We start from the raw sequence: 23664 nt of genomic DNA on the forward strand, positions 1-23664 counted from the left end.
TAATTCACTATGAATATGAATGAATTTTGGTGATAATTGGACCGGCAAAAGGAGACAAGACCTTTCCCAAGACCTCAGTTTATAGCTCAAAATTTGCATTCTGCTCCCAAGTGGATTTTGTTATGGTTTATCGCCTCATTGACAGCTTGGTTTAATTAAGCATATGTGATGAAGGCAAGCCGAACTGAAAATAATATGGACATTTTACCGGAGGTGGAGAAGTGAGAGTGAATTTTAACACAATAGACTAATTCCCAGTGTCCTGTTTTAATGAAATGAGGGGTTTATTCTAAAATGTATGTTGGTTGAGAACAATGATAAAGAAACTTTGTTGCCTTCACCAATGTTTAACATTGGCATTTTTTAAAAAAAAATATAACACTGGCACTTGTAAAATACCCCAATCGTCAATAAGAAATTGAACATAGTACTTATAAATTATTATTATTATTATTATTATTATTATTATTATAAATACTTTTTATTGGAGAAATAAAATAATCATATTTAACAATGTTTAAAAATGGGGAAAAGGGGTAGGTATACTAACAATTTAAGAAAAATAAATAAATAAAAGACAGATGCACATGCTAGGAATAATAATAATAATAATAATAATAATAAATGTTTACTTATATCCCATGTTTTCTCTCCAGAAGGAGACTCATACCGGCTAACATTAAAATCATTACAATACAGTTTAAAATATACAAATATACAAAAATTAAAAAAGCATTAAACATAATTACTATTAAAAACAATTCAGGTTAAATCCATAAAAACATATAAATCACAGCAACCCCTTACAGATCTTAAACACCTTCATCTTTAAACGCCTGTCTGAATAAAAAGGTTTTAGCTTGCTGCCGGAATGACAGCAGGGTGTGCATTATTTTGACTTCCCTGAGCAGGGCATTCCATGGTTGAGGGGCAGAGTCCCTGAGAAAGCCCGCTCTCTTGTTCCCACCAACTGAACTTGAGATGAAGGTGGGACCAAAAGAAGGGCGTCTCCTAAAGATCCCAGGGCCCAGGCTGGTTCATACAAGAAGACACAGTTAGCCAAATAGCCTGGGCCTGAAACGTCCTATTTTTTAAAATTATTATCAGCTTTGACTGATATGCCAGCTGTGTCCCTTCCTACATTTGGAGGACCTTAAGATGTTAGTTTACACACTGATAACCTCAAGGCTCGAATTCTGCAATGCACTTTACATTGGGCTAATTTTGTACCAAGTTCGGAAACTCCAGCTGGTTCAAAATACGACAGCCAAATTGATTAAAGGAACATCCAGGACTGAACATATTCTACATATACTAAAGTCACTCCATTGGCTGCTAATTAGTTTTCGGGCAAAGTATAAGGTGTTTGTATTGACCTATAAAGCAGTGGTTCTCAACCTGTGGATCTCCAGATATTTTAGGCTTCAAGTCCCAGAAATCCTAACAGCTGGTAAACTGGTTGGGATTTCTGAGAGTTGTAGGCCAAAACACCTGGGGACCCACAGGTTAAGAACCACTGTTTTAAAGCCCTACATGGTTTGGGTCAGAATTTTAAAACAGTGTGAAGACCTATCTCTTTCGACAAGCTTACCCAGCCAGTTTTAATCACGAATTCCAAACTTGTTTCTTATGTTTCATTTTTGTTTTGTGTATTCTAATATGTATTGTGTAGAAATATGTTTTAATATGTGTATTTCATAGAATGTTTTTAGATAATTGTGTGCTTTTAGCAATGTTGTAACCTGCCTTGAGCCATGAGGAGGTTGTATAATGATGATGATGATGATGATGATGATGATGATGTTCATTCGTTCAGTCATTTCCGACTCTTCGTGACCTCATGGACCAGCCCACGCCAGAGCTCCCTGTCGCCCATCACCACCCCCAGCTCCTTCAAGGTCAATCCAGTCACTTCAAGGATCCCATCCATCCATCTTGCCCTTGGTCGTCCCCTCTTCCCTTTTCCTTCTATTTTCCCCAGCATAATTGTCTTTTCTAAACTTTCTTTTCTTCTCATGATGTGGCCAAAGTACTTCATCTTTGCCTCTACTATCCTTCCCTCCAATGAACAGTCGGGCTTTATTTCCTGAAGTATGGACTGGTTGGATCTTCTCGCAGTCCAAGGCAGTCTCAGAACTTTCCTCCAACACCACAGTTCAAAAGCATCTATCTATCTATCTATCTATCTATCTATCTATCTATCTATCTAATAATAATAATATCTCAGACTCACTACATCAACTGTTGAATAGTAACTCAACACTTATGTAAGTTTTCTTGATTCAATATATCTACTCTAATTGACAAAAGCAACTGGATCTAGCCCACAGTCTCTTAAATTACCAGGTAATTGTCAGCTGTATCAATAAGGGAAAAAAAAGCAAGAAAAGGAAAAAAAGAAAATTTGGGAAAACTGTAAATTGAATGCACAACATTACAAAGAACAAGCTAAGAGAAAACAGCTTTAATGGTCTATAAACCTAGAGATTTATTTCAACATACAGGGGACTAATATATTATCTCTGGTTTTGACACTTTTGTATGCATTCCCCTCCTTTCTTCTCTTTGGCAATTTATTATTTTGGACTCTGTAGCTTTTATTATTTTGGACTCTGTGTTATAAGGAGTATCCATGCCCAATTAAATGCACCATGCCCATAGCAGCAACGAAGTACACTTCAAAGACTGTGCAAAATAGAAAACGAATGCAACAGTTAACCAGACTACTAAAACTAGAAAAAAGTTAAGAAAGGTGGCCCCAGTTATTGGAAAAGGTTTGGAAGCAGAAGGAGCTAGTAATGCCCCCCCCCCCCCCCCCCCCCGCTGCAAGCAGACTATACCTTCAAAGCTTCCTGCAGCAACAGCAGAAACACTGGGATGGGAAACAATACAAGATGCATAAAATGGCCAACATCCCATCCATGTGTGGAAATACTTTAAAATCAAACAAGATGTTTTTACTGAAGGCAGTTGTTAATTTACTCTTCAGCTGTGCTTTTCTTCTTTTGAGAAGCAGAGATTTGTTCTATTATTAGAACAAAATAAAACTATCAAAAGATTATTTGGGGAAAAATAAGAAGGATGATATCTGTAAAACTAGGTCTATAAAAGTGTGGCCCCAAACAGGCCACTGGCATTGTTCCATATAAGCAGTGGGAGGTTTCAGACCTCTACTTTTTCCCCTGCTGCAACAGTTAGATGCTCAAAATTGTTAAGCACACAAAGCTACTCTGAACATGGTGGTGGGAGGGGGAACTCTTCAGAATAGCAGCCAGCACGGCACAAGAAACTTCCAGTGGAAAGATAAGAATGACATTTCACTGTGCAACTATGGAAGTGCTTTGTGTACTACAAAGTCTTTAGTATCTTCAGATTCTAACTTTTATTTTCAGGATTTAAACTATATGCCTACATACAGTTCTGTAAATTGCATCAATTGAGAACTTAGTGTGGGATGCAGAATACACTGTTCCATTTAAGGTACATTCAACGGCTTGGACACAACCAATTGATTTTTTAAAAGCCAGCTTTTCACTCATCACAAAATCATTTCCTTGTCATATCCTCAACTGTTTTTCAAAACTCTGGTCTGGTTTGAAAACAGTTTACCATATGGCCTGGCATTGCTATTCAAAACCAAGAAATCCAAATTCTTTTGGAGTATATACCCATAACACAATTTCTTTGGATCCTAGTCATAGCTGAGATGTTTTAAGGAACAAAGAAATGTTCTATTATATACACTTCTATCTAGCTCTTAAGACCATCTCGGGAACCTGTCATCTTGACCCCATCTTTGTCTTTGACAGAGAAGAATGCTGTAAGCAATGGGCTATAACAAAACACATTTCACAGATATCCCCTGCAACTAGAATTATTATTTTGTGAATTTCTGAAGCACAAAGAATTTATCACACATACTTCATGCATCTGAAGAAATTGGCTGTACAATGCAAACTTAGCCAATGGAAATGTACACTGACTTACTTATTCTACAATCCATTCTATAACTTTTTAATCACAGGTTTGAAGTTTCAGTAGTGAAGGAATGTAGCCTATTTGATATTGCTTCCTTTTTTCCTACTTCCCACTCTTCAAAGACACATCAAAGACACTTTGTTGTTGTTGTTGTGTGCCCTTCAAGTCCTTTCCAACTTATGTCAACTCTAACACAAATCTTTCTTGAAGATATTTCTTAATGGAGCCGAGTTGCCATGGCTTCCTTTGAGGTTGAGTGTGACTTGTCCAAGGTTGCCTGTTGGGTTTCCATGGCAATGTAGTCCAATATCAAGTCCAAAAAATAAACCACTACACCACACTGACCCTCTTTCAAAGATCCTTTAGTACACTAGTTAGATCATATGGACATTACCTCAAAGGTTCTACTGTGAAATGATTGTATATTGAGGGTATCTAACTTGATTGTCAATTCCATGGCACTGACACCAAGCTTCAGAGGTCTCATCCTTCCCAACTACCATGATTGGGAAACTTCTACTCAAGTTCTCAGCCTCCTCTAGTTACTTTCTAGTACTGAGTACTGTGAGGCCACAGAATTGCATGTTTTACTGAATTTTATCATCAAAGGAAATGTCAGAATGCCAAAAATGTAAAGGAAACCCAATGTGGTGTTACTATTAATTTTAGTGACATGAACTGACATGTTTCATGCAGCCAATAAATGAATAAAACTTTATTTATAGCCCACCCTATCTTCCCAAAGGGACTCAGGGCAGTTTACAACAAAATATACATTGGCAAACATTCAATGTTGAAGTAATACGTAAACAAATCAATAAACAGATCAAGAACAACTCAGTAAATTATAAACTAGCATAAATGAACAGGACATAAAATGAGTCCACATAATTACTAATGTATTAAATCCTAAAAATATCATTTATAATCTCCAAAATTAGACTAAAATTGTTGGGGGAGAGATGGAAAACTGTAGGTTAACAGGGTGGATGCTAGCAGTTAGGTAAGGTACAAATAGATGTACTTAGTCCTTCTACTCTCCATAAGCTAAATTGCATAAATGTGTTTTAAATAGCTTTTTGAAGGAGAGGAGCGAGGAGGTCATTTCTAACTCTTTAGGGAGCGAATTTCAGAATGGGGAGCAACCCACAGAGGTTCTAAATATTAAAGTTCTCATACTTTCTAAACTGGTAAATATTTGGCACAGTCCTTAGTCAACTCTGCCTTGCAGGCTAATTTGACAAAGATCACACCATCAAGGCAAAAGACTGTGCTGTTCTGAAGACTGTTACATAGCAGTTAGATGAAGGGTGCCAAAAGGCTGTGCTATAGCCAATCTACTCTAGGTATTTCTTTTGTACCCATTACATGCAGCTTGAATAATGTATTTATATTCCGTGATTGACATGAAGTCTACAATAACCTTGCTTTGGATTGACATATACAATCTCAAAGCAATCATTCCAATGCTGTAAAGCAAAAAGTTCTCAGACTTTGGTCCTCCAGGTGTTTTGGACTTCCACTCCTAAAAACCTAGTCACCTTGGATAAAGGTGAGGGATTTGGGGAACTGAAGTCTAAAACATCTGGAGGACCAACATTTGAGAACCATTTGAATGTCTTTAAGATAATGCAAATCTCCCACACAACTCCTAAACTACTAGTATTGCCCACCTGTTTTCATTTATATTTATGGGGATCTAACATCTTTACAAGCGTTAGTTATGAAAGATACTGCATTAACCCACTCTGCACTATTCAAATGTGATCAAAGAGTTCTGCTTTGTAGTAACATACAAAACAAGGTCACTATGGATAATTACATGGTGCTTGTGTAATAGCAGCTCTTAATTTTGCTTGTATGTCAATGAATTGCTGTGGTTTTTTTTTTTCTGAGCTGCCTCCAAGTTTTCAAAGCACTGGTTCAGATACTCAAATGATAAAACAGGTTCTGGACAGATGAACATAAATAAAGATATTGTACAATGCCCAGATATTGAATATGTAGATACTAAGTACCTTTATTTCTATTTGGGACAATGGTTTCTAAGAAAGACATAAAATCTTATTTATAATCGGTTCAGATGACACTGCAACAAAACTGCAAAGCAAGCTCTGTACTACTGTTACAGCTATTTAACTGTCATGGCTCCATTTTGGGAGTACTTCCACAACTTATCCTAGAATCCTAGGATTCTGCAGAACAGAGACATGTTCCAACAGACCTCACCTCTGAGGATGCTTGCCATAGATGCAGGCAAAATGTCAGGAGAAACGCCTCTAGAACATGGCCATATAGCCCGAAAAAACCCACAAGAACTTAGTGATTCCAGCCATGAAAGCCTTCGACAATACAGAGACATGATAGTTAAAATGGTCTCCTCCAACCCTATGATTCTGTAAATATTAGGAAGGACCTTGTGAGGGTAAGAGCTGTTTGGAAGTGGAATATGCTGCCTTGGAGTGTGGTAGTCTCTCCTTCTCTGGAGGTTTTTAAATAGAGGCCGGATGGCAATCTGCTTTGATTTGTGTTTCTGCATGACTGTTAAATGACACTATGTGATACTAAGTTTAGTGCTCATAGATCCTTCGGTTGGAAAAAAACAGGAAAATGTGTGCTCACAATTAGGTAAATTGTTGTTAATCGCTGTCAAGCCAGTGTCAACAAATGGCAACCCTATGACTGAGGATCTCTAAGACATCCTGTTACCATCAGCCTACTCAGGTCGAAAACTCAGGACTGTGACCTCCTTGGCTGTAATGTGATATTCCTCTTTCCCTATTGTCTCCCACTTTGCCAAATATTATGAGACAAACTGATTGGCAGGGGTGAAATTAAATGGTTTTGGGTTCCCTCCCAACATGTTTCAGAACAGAAGAATATATGGCCCAAAATCTATATATGAGGCCAAAGCATACTAGAGTGCATCTTTTTCACTGGCAAAACTAATTTATTCTATTGATCTTACTGTATATGCCGAAGCTGTGCAGGATCCCTATTTTAAAAATAAAATGAAAGAGCATTCATTCTATTTCAATACTTTTGAATCACAAAGCTCTAAATATTCAACAGCTTTTTAGCTGATCTATGCTAATTCTATTCCTATCTTTTCATACAATTGACATGGTAATTTACTGCACATGTAGTAAATTAAGGCCGATTGTGCTTGATTGCCCAATTATTGTGATATGCATGAACTCCAAAATAATACTATAGATATGGAAAGACCTCTGTAGTGTTTGCTCTGTAAAGTCTCAAAAAAGAGTGTTCAGACCTGCAAATTAAAATCCAGCAGTAGAATCATGATGACTTTGGCTTCAAATGTGGAAAATCGAACAGGGAATTACATAAAGCTGAAGGAACTAATCCAGATGTGGAGAAAAATTAAATCCTTACATTTTAAGAAACTTGGTTATCTCACATGTCTATAATTGCAATTTAACACAATTTAAGAAGATAACAAAAGCCTTGTTTGATCAAGGATTGACTAGTCTAGTAAACCAACAAATTGTCCATGAGAAGACCTCATACAAGACAGTATATCAGTTCCCTTGTGGTTGTGATCCCCAGCAACTGAGCTTATTTCCTGCGATCGTGGATATAACATGTTGCCATTATTGATAACCTGATTCTCCATGAATTTGATTAAAGCTATCCAAATTGGTGGCCATCACTACTATCTGTGGAAGCAAATTCCCCAGTCTTGAATTTATCAACATGTTTTTAGTTTATTTTAAGGCTGGGGGAGGGGGGGGGGTTGGGATGGCCCCATTCCAGCGTGGTAGAATTGGGACAACCTCTGGGAAAGCCCGCTTCTTTTGGGTGCCCATAGGGACTTAAACCCACTTTGCTGACTAGGGCTGATGGGAGGTGTAGGCCATTTAAAAAAAACCTGCAGCACCACTGTTACCTGCAAATATATATGATGAACCCTTATGGTTGTGTGGTTGTAATGAGAAACACAAAAGGTTCAGGCAAAGAGATTTGCATTAAACACTATTTCCCAACTATTGTTTGTCAAGCAACTATGTTAAAATAATATTTTGTGTTTGTAGATTTACTCTCCCTCCCAAATATGTGTATAAATATCTTCTGAGAGATAAAAGACTTCCTGGGCCGGAAGAACTAGATTCCAATCCAAAAATCAATGCCAAATAAGTGTGTCTGTTTTAAAATACTATATTTATTTATGTGTAAGCTAGCATCATGTATAAATTGACACAGGTTTTGATGGATTCTGATATAATCTGTGGATAAACTGAGGGTAAAATGTTGGGACTCCTTGGACCCATTCAATGGAGAGGCAAAAGCTGCTATTTTTTGTGGCTTTTGATGACACACTAGTGCTCTACTGAGAATGTTTGTATTTCACAGTACTTAAATTTGAAACATATTAAATATTTATTCTTGCAGGTTGGATGCTCTCCCACTGAGATTCAAATGTGTTACTTCCAATTTATATTGCTCTACAGTTGGAGTGGAAGAAACATTCCCACAATGTCATAAAAAGGATTTATACATTCTGGTCATAAAAGTGAGTAATTAGTCCCTAGGGTTTTGACCATTCTGTGGATGTCTAATTACACTGATTCTTACTGAAATACACCCATGAGAGAGAAATGTCTAAGCCCTTGTGGAAGAGAGATGCCCCTGACACATAGTGGGCAGACATATTGTAGATTTTCAGTTTAAGTGGGCATTAAATAGGAGAAACGGATGTATAGTAATGAAAGAGATGGAAAAAAATCCACAAAACCTTTTCTTTGCCATTTTTTGCCTTCTTTTAGCAAGAGCTGGAGAATACATTTTCAGAAAACAAGGGGGAAATCTTGTTTTCACTCTGACCTACCTTTTTCTCATTGTGCATCTATTAACTTTTTTCTTTTGTCATAGGCCAATATGCTGTTTAGTACAGTATTAGGAGATATGAAAACTGTGCTCTTTTTGTAGATACTATTAGTTCTTCACTACAGCTTCTTGCTGATTTTTGAAACATGGTTTGAGTTTTTTCTCTTCATAGATAAAATTGACTAAAACTTGGATTATCCTATTTTCAAACTTTGTGCTGATTTTAAATCTGAGTTCATTAATCTCAACTAGAATGGACCTATTAAATAATTTTTTTTTACAAATATGATGACTCACCGTGCAACAATTAATTCAGTGAGACTATTCTATTCAGAACTACCAATAGGATTCAAGCCAGAATGTTTATTTTAAGTGATTTTAACTTAATCCCTTATGACTTGTTCTCGTGGTTTGTCTATCAGCAGATTTGGCTTTGTTTATGCAAGAAGGGAATCTCCAGATGTTTTAGCTTACAGCACTGCTAATTCTAAAATCTCTATACATTCAGTGATGAAAAAAAATCACAATTATGAATAAACTATCAAGGAAAAAATGCTTCATAATTTATGCAGTCATCCTAAAAGCAAGAGAAATCTGAGTCCTGATTTTTATTTACAGTGGAATCCAAACAAAGAGAATCATTTTTAACTAAACAAACTAGAGTTAGTATGTTATAGTGGTTTGAGCATTGGATGAGGACTCTGGAGACTCTCCACTCAGCCATGAAAACCAACTGAATGACTTTAAGTTAGAGTCCTTCCACACAGCCATATAATCCAGAATATCAAGGTAGAAGATCCCACAATATTTGCTTTGAACTGGATTATCTGAGTCCACACTGCCATATATTCCAGTTCAAAGCAGAAAATGTGGGATTTTATTCAGATGTGTGAAAGGGGCCTTAGTCGCCTTTGAGCCTTGGAGCCAAGCCTGTGAGCCTTGGATGAAGGCAAAAGCAAACCCACTTTAAACAAAGTTTGCCAAGGAAACCCATGATAAGTTCATTTTATGATTGTCATAAGTAGGAAATGACTTGAAGGCATGCAGCAAACAACAAGAAAAATAATCTGGCCTTGGCTCATCAGCATATCAATTAGACAGGTTAACATATCTGAAGAATGTTTACTGTTGGTTTTTTCACCAGGGGCAGGTTGTCCTATAATTAATCCTCATGCCTGGGGTGATAAAAGCAGCAAAGATGCCCCATGCATTCTCCCTACCCTCTGAGTTGCTACAGAAAAATCCACAGGCATTATTCCATATAACAAGGAACACAAACCAACAACTGCTGGTGCTGAACCTCCATTCATCCAATGGAACGCAAATTAATGGACATTGCTCAGCAATGGCACAGGATAAATTGAATTGCATCCTTCTGTTTAAAAGATAGCAATCCACATTGTGTTCTGCAGGGCAGATTGCTCTGTACCTTGCTACTTAGGGTGATAAAGCAGGGATTCGGATCAATAAATATAAAATAAAACATTTCAATTGCTCAACAGGAGATACCCTTTCTAACTGATTAATAACTCCAGTGACATCACTATTTGTCAGCTCCACATTCTTTCCAGCTGAACAAGGTCACCTTTGAAATGTATCTTCATCCTTAGACATTAGATTGGATTGTGTGAGGGAGTCCAGATAGCATTAATGTGTTTGGACATTAAAGAGATAAAACATGGTTCAAACGTTCAACTATCACAAGCTCCCTCTTCCTAGGCTATCGCAATGAATTGAAGATAACTTACACAGGCATCATGAGGCTTTGAAGCTAGGAGATTTGCTTAGGCTGGACATGCCCTCCGGAAATCAATAATAATGGTTGGAAAATACATCACTTTTTTCCCCTGAGACTATGTTCAAAGGTTTTGCTGTGTATATATACACAGATCTAAGCCACTTTGGGTGGTAGTCATGATCATACTGTACAGGAACTGGACTGTAAATCTTAGGGACTTTTAGCAAAATGCTCATTAGCTGTGTTTTGGGGAATTTATTCAATGATAGCTTCAAAATTTGTGAGTATAACAGAATGTCTTATGTGTCCTCAGTTTGGAAAGATGCTCTTTTTTGAGTGGGAGAATACAACTAACAAATGAGAAGAGGACACAGATCTTCTGAAAGTAAATAACACATGTAAAATTGAATAATGGCACATCTGTTCCTTCATAAAGATAATGTGTCCTTGTACTACCGACAAAACAAGTAATGTGTAATTGTTGGACATTCCAAATAAGGAAGTGCTATTTGTCTCTCAATTCTACTTGTAATCGTCTTCTATTTCTGTTTAAAGGTATATATTTCTTAAATATGATGAGAGCCATCATGTTGTAGTGGCTTCGGTGTTGGACTATGACTGTAGAGACCAAAGTCTGAATCCTCGTTTGGTCATGGAAACTATTAGTATATCTCAGGCAAGTCACATTTTCTTAGCCTAAGAGTAAGGCAAAGGCAAAAGCAACCCCCCTCTGAAAACATTGCACCAAAACCTCCTATGATAGGGTCACCATAAATTAGAATTGACTTGAAGACACACAACAATAAAAAACCTTTAAAAGCCCCCAGGGCAGTTTTGAATAATAAACTATCAATAAAAATGACATTCAGAGCCAAATATAACAGTCAATATACAAACACGGCCTAGATAAAGTCCAAACATATCAAATGCTTAGGTGAACAAATACATCTCTACCACCCATCTAAAGGAAAATAATAAGTATCGGACTTAACTTTTCTTTCAGCATTTTGACAGCTCGGGGCCCTTCTACACTGCCATCTAATCAAAATTATCAAAGCATATAGTCCAGTCCAGAGCAGATAATCTGGATTGTATATGGCAGTGTAGAAGAGGACTGGGATACTGACAGCAAAAGGGCATCTTCTCATGTCTACGCTAACAGCACCTGCCTTAGTGGAAGACCTAACAGCAGAACCTTAGAAGATAAAATAAATCCCACTAATCAGTGAGATTCAGCTATCCTCAGACAATTGATTCAACAGGTCTTCTCCATTTGGAACTGCAGCTGAACTGTCTCATTTATAGATTTAACTTTTGTGGATGTGATCATTGGTATGTTCTCTCTAGGAATCATTTAAGTCAAATTCCACCTCCTCAGTTGCAAATAGGTAACCAAGCAATATTTCCTGGCCTAACCTCATGCATTTCACCTTAATAGGCATCAGCTGAATCAAGCAAAATAAATCTTTTCAGATGGTGATTGGGTTGCAAGCAGGATGAGTAAGCCAAGTTGAAACAAAGAATTGTGACTGTATCCTGCTTCTGACTGTCACAGTCTCACTTGCTAACAGGAATGGGCTGGTAACACCCCCTACCTTGCACTGCTAGCTGAAAAGACCTTCACTCAATGAGGTGGCTGGTTGTTAAGGTGGATGGAATAATGGACGTTATTGATAATGGCAATAGTGGCATGATTATGACTATGCAGTGTTACTGAATGTGGAGCAATTATGGGTCCATATCTCTAGGATATAAATCTGTACCTCTAGGTTGCAAATAGTTACAAATCCATACCTCTAGGTCAGTATCTCTAGGTTCAAATAGTTAGAAATAACTGCAATGTAGAATGCCAGCAAATAATTTTAAATGCCATTATTTAAAAAGCCTTCCCTTCTAACTTCTAACGCAAACTGTTATCTATAATATTTCAGACTGTTCCCGAAAATTGAGAATGCAAGTTATTTCACCCATGCAGAAAATAGCAATATATATTGCTCTTTGCCAATAGAAAATCCTTAACAGCTGTTTATTGCTCATTTGCAAAACATAAGAGCAAAGGAATTCCATGTTGGCTGCTCCATTCTCTCTTTGGAAATAAAAACAGCATTCATCTTTTCAAAAAACACAACAAATAGCAGTCCTTTCACTTTCCCACTTTTACAGCAATTAAAGAAAATGAATAAATTTTAATTTGAAGATAGCTAACAATGGAACGTGATTTTAAATTAAACTCTTTTTCATTCCATAAATCAAACTTTCTCTTTAACAATTTGTTTAAAAAGAAAGGCTTGAGAAATCATTTTGAGGAAAGGAACTCATCCACAGGAACTACTTTTTCATGCTAGGAAAATGGGAAGACGTCCAGGCTGAAAAAGAGTTCACAATAACTTCAAGGAGTTTCTCCAACAAACTCATCTTGATGTGCTGTAAGCCTCACTTAAAGGAGGCTTCTGTCCTTTATCATCTGTTCAAAACATTTGGGTCCTCTTGAAAAAAATGCCTTAGAAACCAAGCTAAATAAAGTTCCAGTTCTCACAACAGATACTTGCCTTCACATATGGTTTTAACTAAATAACTTGCACGTCTCCAATAGCTTCAGAAAGAAATCACTGCAGCATACCAAGTAGATTCTAGCTCCTCCAAATGCCAGGACCAGCACATACCTTCCATAATCTCATTTCTATATTTAGATAACAACTATACCTAAAGCCAGGAAGGTCAGCGCTGGAGCAAGTCATGCATATTTTAGCTGCCCTGTTTTCCAGCCTCTGCTAGCCCTGTCACATCTCTCCCAAGGTGGAGACTTGCATTATACTTAATGCAAAGGGACAGAAAAGGAAATCTGCCTATTAAGAAGAGATCAGAGCAAATGTTCTTACTTCAATAATCCTGTCATGAATCTGCAGTCCTCCTTCTTTGGCAGCAGGTCCACTGTCTGCTATTTTAGAGACAAAAATTCCTTCACTGGATGAGCCATCTTGGTTGTCCTTTAAGGAGAAAGAACAAGAAGAGGGTAAACACTTCTCAAGAAAACGGAAGGAAGGTTAAAGTTATGGCATTGCTCACAATTTAAACACTGAGTGCCATATGATGCCTAAGTACACTGTTGTCTAGCACCATGGTGATGCAGTGCATCCAACTGTCAATGGATAACACCAAATGCAGCCACAAACAGTATGGTGTTTATCTTCACGCCATTCTAGGAGATGCTTTAGATGTTCCAGATAAATAAGAAGGAATTGCCTTTGTCTCCAGGACAGGCAAACATTGCCCTTGCTTCATGTGCCTTGCTTTTTTTGCCTACAAACATTATTAGTTACATAACCTCCTATCATTTTATGTATACTTATTTACAAATAGATAGTCCACCTATTTATATCCCTCCTCATACCCCCCAAAGGTATTATGTCTAGGATTAGACTACAGTATGGCTGAGCATGGTCATGGAAAAATAAAACAGAGGGGGTAAAATTATGGTGTCTACTAATCCCAACTGAAGGACACCCGCTGAGGGCCTTCTGCACATGTTTTAAAGGTGCACTTAAAACCCAATTCCACCCCCCAAAAATGTACTCCTTCGCATCTGTAAATCCCTGCAATCATAGAAAACATGTGACTTCTTCCTCATCCCCCTGTATGGACTGCTCCAGTGCACATGGACATTTTAAAAGCCTCCAAACAGCTGACTGAACAGACAGGTGGCTCAACCTAAGTGCATTTGGGAAGCAATTGGAACTCTGTGCAACCATTCCTTTGTTTTAATGTTTATAATATTAAACAGAGCTTGAATTTATAATTGTGCACATTAGGATTTCTGCATAAGCGCATATGAGGTCCACTGCATCTCAGAGAGAACTGGGGAAAATAAACTTCTACCAGATGTCCCTCCATCCCCACTCCATCTTGCGGACTTGAAAAGTCTACTTTAAAGGAAGACATGAGGATGGCGGGAGATAATTTCCTGGGACTAACAGATCTGTGTGTGGACTTGCTGTCAGGTCCCAGGATTTTTTGCCCCACTTTTTAAGCCCACATTTTGACACTGTCTGGAAGCACCCTGAATCAACTGGATTTACATAAGTGTTGATTTTCCATCTAACAGATTTACTCTTGTTGGAATTATAAATTTAAAAGTAGGCTTTGTGGAGATTTTAGGCTGGCATCAAGACCCCTGAAATCATGAGTCCAAATGCAAAAAGAGAGTTTTATTTCACCCATAAACTGTTTTGTAAAATACTTCTGCACACTATGCTGTCTCTCATCCTCCCTATCCAGTATGATCCCATATCTGTGGAATCTTGAACTTACTGTGAAAACAGGAAACCATGGTTCATAGTGAACCCTACTGAAATAAATGATTTCTGCCAGAAGGTACAACAGAGTTGCATCTCTGGTAGTTTTATATACACTCCGATACAGCTCTATGGAAACTTCCAGGGTAAGCATATCATAAAATTGCTTGGAGAATCTAGAAAATTCCTAGATATGGTAAACCTTTTGGTTGAATTTGGGGGCCATATTGTGTGCATGTGTATATATACATACACATGCACACACACGCACACACATACATATAGGGCTGATGCCCTCCTTCTCTTCCCCCTCCCTTGGTGTTGTTTCGAACCCATCTCCTCTCTTTTGTGGTGAGGAGGAAACATTTTTTTTTCAAATTCTGATCCAGAAATACACCTTTACATAATTAACTACATATGTACTAAGGAATTCATTGAACAATGGAGAAGCCAGTCAATAACACTTCAGTAGCTTAGCATGTAACAACAACAACAAAAACACCTAATTACCTTATACTCCTGTGTACTCCTGAGTACTCTACCAAGAGAAGCCAAACTTAATTCTCAGAAAAATAACACACAGGACGACATTTCTTGCAAATACTTTCTCACTAACTACCATTTGCAGCACCACCAGAGATGAGATATACTAACAAGCTGCTTTAGATCATTCAGCAAATATCTTTAGGGTCCTTTTAGCACCATTAGAGAGATGAAACAGAAGTGCTATTAATATTCTGTTATTTGCACAAAAATGCTTTCATTTAAATGCAGTGGTCAACAAGATCAGAACACTAAGGAAACCTTTGCATAAGAAAATTAACCTCTTTCCTTTCATGTACTATCCATGCAGCAGGAGGAGTCTGAATTTGCTTGGATAGCATGACAGTGAATCAATATCACGTATTTTGTTGTGTTTAATCTCTACAGGAGACTCAAGCAAAACTCCCCTTGAAATCTTGTTCCTTTAAATAAAAAATTACCATATCTTGAGGCTTGTTAAGAAGAAAACAGAGAAATTCTTAGTATCTGGACATACAGATGCCTTGAAACACAAAAGATATTTTCATTTCCTCCAATTATTTACATTTAATATCTTTGTGCAGACCAGGAATGTAGCAAATTTGATTATTGCTTTATTTTTATAAGCATGCCTAAGTATTGCTGTTATAGTAGAAGGGTGGGGTATATATTATCTTAATAAAGGAATGAACAACCATTGTACAGAACAGCTTAGGAATGTGAGATAATAATTTTCCAGACCTTAAAGATTCAAAGTGTTACTAAGAGCAATGAGTTTTAGCAGGCATGAGCAAACTTTCAAAAGGTGTTTTGGACTTCAACTCCCACAATTGGGAGTTAGGAATTGTGGGAGTTGAAGTCCAAAACACCTGGAGGGCCAAAGTTTGCCCATGCCTGAGTTATAAGCTCCATTTTTGAAACATTAAGTTGAATAATCTTGGTTCTAAAGAAGCTACACTATAAAAAAGGAAGAGATATCAGTGTGCTAAACCAGAGATGATAACTCAGTAGGAACCCAGATGCTATTGGCCTGTAGCTCTTACCAGCCTTCACCAGCACCCAGTCAAAGAAAAGGAATACTAGGACTATGGTTCAAAACATCTGGATAGCCATACAATTCCCACTTCTGGACGACATCCAACTGTCAGTCTCAACTACACCACCAATAATAAAGTGAAATACAATTCAGTGATTAACATACCATACATGGCCGGCCACCAATTATATTAAATCCAAGGGACCCAGAATCCCGATGAAGAACAAGAGTCAGCGCTTTAGTCTCTTCATCCTATAAAAAGCAAGGAAAATACATTCAACTCAAGGAACATTCACAAACTTCACAAAAATGTTTTTAATTGTCACATTTGAGGGGACTCAAGTTACCAAGTATTCCTAAATACTGGGTAAATTCCTAAATACTTGCTCACAGATTTCATGATCTTGATTTTAAGACAAGATCAGTCTTAAGATAAAGCAGAGGCTATCTTGGTTTAGGAGCCCCCGGTGGCACAGTGGGTTAAAGTGCCGAGCTGCTGAGCTTGTTGACTGAAAGGTCGCAGGTTCGATTCCGGGGAGTGGAGTGAGCTTCTGCTGTCAGCCCCAGCTTCTGCTAACCTAGCAGTTCGAAAACATGCAAATGTGAGCAGATCAATAGGTATTGCTCCGGCGGGAAGGTAACGGCATTCCATGCAGTCATGGAATGAGCACGGACACGACTGGACTTAGTGTCAGGGGAAAACCTTTTCGCTTCCTGATGCATGTCTTCTTAATTTCTATTTATTATAGGTGTACTGAAGGGGAAACTAACATGATTTTGCAAGGTTTAACCCAGAAAAATGTTCGCATCCCCTTTTAAATTGTATGTCTTGGTCCATGGAAATGTCTTTCAGAAGAAACAGCAGACATTGTAAAAGTCTCCCCTTATGATGCCAGAGGATTGCAGGTGGGTGACTTAGCAAAGACCCTTTAAAAGGTTGTACATAACAAATTGGCATCTAGCCTATCAGATGTATTACATTGATGGAAGTTTCCCAGAAAAAATGTGCTTAATAGAAATGATTTGACAAATTATATTGCAGTGTATAATTATATTAAACTGTACAAACTTGGGGCTTCCATTATGATCAAATTCTAGTTTGTCAGAGAGACAGTAAGCCATTTTTTTCTTTCAATAAAATTGGCTTCTTGATTCACTAACATGGCTTTCTCTCTTTTCCTGGTATGGCTGGGGAAAATAATTTCAAACTGGGTAGGAACCTTATGGGATGTGGGCAAGGAAAGCATTTCAAGGAGATAGGAAACAGGTTGCCCATAGAATCGCACTAATCTAGAGAGGTAATCTCTCTAGGAATCACCAAGTACTCCAACATGACTCTTTGGACAATGTCTGCCAGAAGTTGACCTAAAATCTAAATCTAAATGGAGGCCCCCTACTGATTCCTAGAGAGAACATTTAAATCTACCAATGACAAATCTGCAAATGTAGAGGACTGGCTGTATTGTGGATAGAGTTCAGCTATTTGGCCAGTTTGTTTAAAGTTTATAGTAGAACTGAAAGCCAGAATCCTGCAACTTTGGGGGGGGGGGGGGGAGAGGAGGAGGCAACATTTGCATAGAGATAATTATTAATTTAATCTACTTGCAAACAGAGCAAATTCCTTTCCCTAGCTATTATTTCTGGGACATCCTAACATTTCTAACATTTAAAGACTCTACAAGCACAAGATCTACTTAGCTTGATGTATTCATTGTAGTTTACTCTCGAGTTCTGCTCATTGGATTGCCTTCAGGCAGTCTTTAGTCTTCTGGGACAGGGTTAACAATAATATCTGTCTTAGTATTTCTTCATGTTTGATCTAGTTTATAAATCTCCACACTGATAGTGATGCAAATAACCACACTAACATGATTTGGGCATCCGTTTCATCAAATCCTGGAAATTCTTTCAAAAAGTGTGTTGAGTTCAGAGTTTATAAGAACTCTCCTCTAAAACTATATCATTTATAAAAACTGTGTGAATAATTGGGGGTTTTTTATTACAAAGAATTTGGTTCTGAGACACTGATCAAAGAAAATGGTATAGCCTCTCTAGCAGAAAATCAGGTGTGGGAAGCAGAGGAAATGCCAGTGTCAGATATGACAACTTCTTTCTCTGGATTCACCAACTATTAATAAGCACTCTATAATCCTGTACAAACAGAAGCTTCCTCAGAAACCACACAGTAATACATGTCTGGAATAAGTCCTAAGTGCAGACATTTATTTAATTATGAAAATAATAAATGAATGCATGCTTTGTCATCACTAGGTGAGAACACGAGTGTCTCTCAACCAATCCATCTTAGCCAGTTGTACATGTTGCTCCCATATAAAGGAATGCCACTTGCTGGTATAATATACTTCCCCACAGCTCAATGTGAGAGGCCATAACTCAGAATGAGAAAGATGTTTTACATATATGAGTATTCAAGTCTAGGCTCTTGCAATGCCACTTAATGAAATATCACATATCAAGACTGGTAACAGCTTCTACCTCAGACCTTGAAGAGCAAGGTTCAAGATGCACTCTACTCTGGGTTGGCATTATTGCATGAGATGAGTCAATTGATCCAACTTGTTAAGTTGAAGCATTTTATTTCCTAGGCAACTTGGAAAATTTCTCTCATTTTCTAATCTCTCACCAACACTGGAGATTAAAAAAATGGAGTTGTGTCTTGTGTCCCTCCAGTTCCATTCCAAATGAGGTTCATTGATTTTGAAAATAAGCAGATTACAATAGCAAAATAAGTTCAAGTATTTCATATAGGGGGATGATGATATCAATTGGTGCAATTTTGTTAAATTTGAGGCCTGGTTATACTGCTTTCTTCATTCCTGTTTCTCAATGTATTATTTATTTCTACCTAAATTATTATTTCCCCAAATTTTAACCTTAATTCCATACTGAGTTGATATTATATACCCATCATCCCTCAAGTTGAGCTGGCTGGGAGTTATGGGGCCTTGGGCTGTGAAATACTACTTAGCTACATAACTAAGGAAGCTATGTACTTAAGCAGCTGATCAAGAATATCAGCCAAAGATGCATTTGTTGTTACTTATGTATACTTTTGGGTTGTTTTTATGCAATTGATTGATTGATTGAGTGATTGACTATGAAAACTGGACATGGAAAATAACGTCCTCGCCACCACTTATGGTGGCACTAAGGAGAATCTATCAGTGTGTTTTCTTGGCAACCTTGGATACTTTCCTTTGAGGTCAACACAGTGTGACTTGCTCAGTGGGTTTGCATAGCTGAGTGAGAATTTGAACCCCCAGTCCAATGCTCAAAACCACTGTACCATGCTGGCTCTCCACAGAGACATACATACTCCGTTTCCCTCCCAAATTGAAAAGAAGTTGATACCCTCACTCCAGTCTTGATATATACAGATAACACTGCACAGGGAATTTAAACTTTTACTATTGACAATCATATTCCTAAATTCTGCGAAGTATGACATCTATGAATCTTAACAATTTATACATTCGAATCCCAACATGAGATAAATGTTAGCTAAAAAATGGTGATATAGTACTATGAAACCCAAATGCTACTATGCTGAAACTTCAGGAAGTATGCATGTATAAACAATCTTCATTCATAAGCTTCATCACATGCAACGATTTTCCTTACTGATGAATGAAAAAAATTATGAATTCGCTCAAGCATTCGAGGACGTTATTTTCCATGTCCAGTTTTCATAATCAATCACTCAATCAATCAATCAATCAATTGCATAAATACAAATTGTTGCCTAATATCACAATGTAATCATTTAGATTTAGCTACTTCTTTTCCTTTTTGCATATCAGTGTGAATCTGTCAATCAAACTATACTATGATCCAGAAACAGCCTCCTTAGTTGTTCATATAATATAGCTTCCTGCCACTTCTATGAACAACAAAATCCTAGAGCTGAAACCAACAGGTATAAATCACACAATTCTAGAGAGTCCAATTAACCTGTGAAACTATGTTGCATATTCTATATTTTAGACAATAATGTTATTTAGTAGCAGATCAAAGAACCAACATACGGTATGTTATTTCCAAATCCTAATCATAGTTAAGACCCATTTGTTTCAATCAGTTTCCCTTCCACTATGTGCCATTTTCTCCTTTGTTTGTACACAATATGGAGTAAAATCAAAACCAATCCCATAAGATGCTACGTTGTTTTGCTTTCAGCTTGTCTTTGTGCATGCTCAGTTTTTTTTGAAAGGAGAACACTAGAGAAAAAGGTGAAAATGGTTTCCTTGGAAATCCCTAGGCCCAGATGTCAGATAATATTTCAAGGCAAAAACTTTCAAGTCTTAAGAGACCACTTTTAAGGTCTAATAAGTTCAGAATTGGAAACACAAGAATGTCATTGTAAAAAAAAAACCCCTTTTCTCTTTTTTCCATTGCTTTATGGAAGGGGAAAAGAATACAACCAAATCAATTAAGAAACAATTACTAGATTGCACAGTAATTAAAGCTTAAGAGAAAGGTTTCCATTACCACTTTTAATTCAAATTGTTTCTTTAGAAAAAAAGGACTTAGGGGGCAGGATACACAAAACACTAATAAAGCAGCATTTCTCTTTCTTTAGTTCTTCTAAAAGCTTTTGAGGGAAGGTGAATGTTTTGGCAATATTAATTTAAAATCAAACATCTTTATCTATTCTCCCTGAGCATTTTAATAAATTGCTAGTAGCCCTCTATACTGGTCCACAATTGATCCACTATCTCCATTTTAGTAGAGTAATGCTAAAGCAGGAACCATGTTCACAATCCAACAGTATGCGCTTCTAATGTGGTGGTCCCCAAACTTTAGTCCTCCAGATATTTTGGACTTCAGCTCCCAGAAACCACAGCTAGCTCAACTAACAGCCATAATATCTGGGCACTGAAGTCTAAAACATCTGGAAAACTAAAGTTTGGGAACCACTGTTCTAAATCAGGACACCATGGAATGCTCCTGCACTGTTCAAACAACTCTTCTGCAGAACTAGAAACTGACATTTTTAGAAATATTTCCTATCATCATCAATGTTTTTATATAGGACCATCAGTACACATGACACTTTACATGAGCAGTTTACAATTCTAAATTTGGCAATTCCTTGCCCTCAGGTTTACAAACATGACATACAAGGAAAAGGAGTTTCCTTGGCTGACAGAGGACCAGGTGTTGCAGTGGTTCAAGCATTGGACTACAACTCGGGTGATGGTTAGGGTAATTCACATGGAGATCTTATGCTCTCATTCTCAGATGAAGGCAAAGGCAAACCCTTCAGAACAAATCTTTCCAAGAAAACGATAAGACAAAATCACCACATCTAGAGCATATTCTCTTAGAGCAGGGTGGTATATTGTGAAACATCCAAGCTACTGGGGGCAAATCCCCCCCTCAAAAAACCTCAGTGACTGAAAGTCCATTGTTAATTTTTTAAAAAAAGGTAAACAGGGAGGCTTGCAATTGATTTAAAAAGTTCAATTTTGCAACTGGAAGGCTTTTTTTTAAGGATAGCAATTCTTAAAGTTAGTCTAAGTATTCTGATGGTGTCAAAGGCCACAAAAGAATATCTCCATGCAAGAGGATGAGGGAGATTCCCAGTGAGTTTCATCCCCTCACTGAAGGTCATGCACTATCACTCTAATCATTATTTTTATAATGTGTTTCATTGCAAATCACTTACCGAGTCCCACCAGGCTCAGATCGCCCAATTCTGCAACAAATCTAATCCCTTTGGCATGCCCATCTCATTGCAAACTCTTAAATTTAATTTTAGAAACTGCATCAGTTCCCAGCTGAGGATTTTGGAACTACCTCCTACTTCCATTCCAAACATGGGAGTGTTCAACTTCTTACTTTATTGGGAAATAACGTAACTTAGCTCATTTTCAGCCAGCCTGGCCAGAACAGGCTAGCATACTGATTCACAGATGTTAGGTTCAGTTTCAAGGTTGCCAAGGTTGTCTGATAAATTAGCCACAGGAGCCACTCTCATTGCATATGAACAACACAATGATGAATTCTACCACTTGCAATGAAAATGGCTCGGGAAAAAAACCCAGAAATTTGTTCAGTGGTCTGGTGATCATGTTGTCTAAACACTGATACTTTCTCTTCTATGGCTCGCTTTTCTCCCAACAAGCCAGAGGAATAATCAAGGGTTTGTTTTGGGGGTTGTTTTGTTAGTTTATTGGGAGAGGGGGGAAACTGAGAAGAGAAAGCACTCACATTTGGTCAACATATTAAACAAACCACAGAATGCAGCTATGTAGTTTGTTTAGTTTTTCCTCAGCAAGCACTAACAATTGGACAGACTGGATTAGAATACTATTTGTTAAGGTTCTCATAGTGGGTGACTGTACAGAAGATATGTGGCTCCGTTGGTTTATCATGTCATAGTTATAGGGAACATGGATCAGTAGTGTTGAAACAGCTTTGCTGGCTTCCAGACTGTTTCTGACTACAATTCAAATGCTAGTCATGACCTAAACACCTTAGGTCCAGACTGTCTGAAGGACCATGTCTCCTCATGCACATCTCTTTGAAACTGAACATTTTTGGAGGAGGCCTTTTTTTCTATATCCTACAACTACCTCAGGTAAGATGGCATAAATGTGGGGGGGGGGGGCATCTTAGGCTGTATCAGCACTTGTAGAATTAACACAGTCTAAACGGCAATGGCTCAATGCTATGGATTCATGGGAGTCATAGTTTTACAAAAGTCTATAGTCTTTTCTGCCAAAGAGTGCTAACGTGCACCAAACTACCACTCCCTTGGTCACTGCTCTCATGTGTGGAATTACCTACTATAAGAGGCTAGCTTGACCTCTTCTGTGATCTCTTTCCACCAGCAGCAAATACTGTTTTATTTAAACAGGCCCTCAGTCCTAGGCTGGATCTACACTGCCATATATTCCAGTTTCATAATGCAGAATAACTGTTTTGAACTGGATTATATGAGTCTGCACTGACATATAATCCAGTTCAATGCAGTTAATTTGCATTCAGAAACTGGATTATGTGGCAATGTAGATGTGGCCTTAAACTGTGTGACAGAGGGCTTTTTAATAAACTGTTTTAAAGCTTGATCTAATTTTTCATGTGTGTTTTACCTTGCTTTCAGTATTTCAATATGATTACCTTTCATTTTTAGATTGTGCTACCATATATCATAATTTTATTTTACTCTTCTACTGTAAGGTATTTTAAGTGTAAGACAGTGTAATACACTGATCTGAGTGTTA

General features: G+C 37.6%; 1 protein-coding gene across 1 annotated transcript in view; it reads right to left on the minus strand.

Moving 5' to 3' along the window:
• PDZRN3 (PDZ domain containing ring finger 3) overlaps positions 1-23664 on the minus strand; it is a 224866-nt gene that overhangs the window by 187883 nt on the left and 13319 nt on the right. Inside the window, exons 3-4 of the mRNA XM_067463472.1 lie at positions 16580-16666; positions 13444-13551 (exon numbers count right to left, since the gene is read on the minus strand). Of these exons, the coding sequence (XP_067319573.1) occupies positions 13444-13551; positions 16580-16666 (195 nt within the window). The remainder of the gene's footprint in view (positions 1-13443; positions 13552-16579; positions 16667-23664) is intronic.

Source organism: Anolis sagrei, chromosome 2 (genome assembly GCF_037176765.1).
Source record: "Anolis sagrei isolate rAnoSag1 chromosome 2, rAnoSag1.mat, whole genome shotgun sequence".
Classification (NCBI taxonomy): Eukaryota; Metazoa; Chordata; class Lepidosauria; order Squamata; family Dactyloidae; genus Anolis; species Anolis sagrei.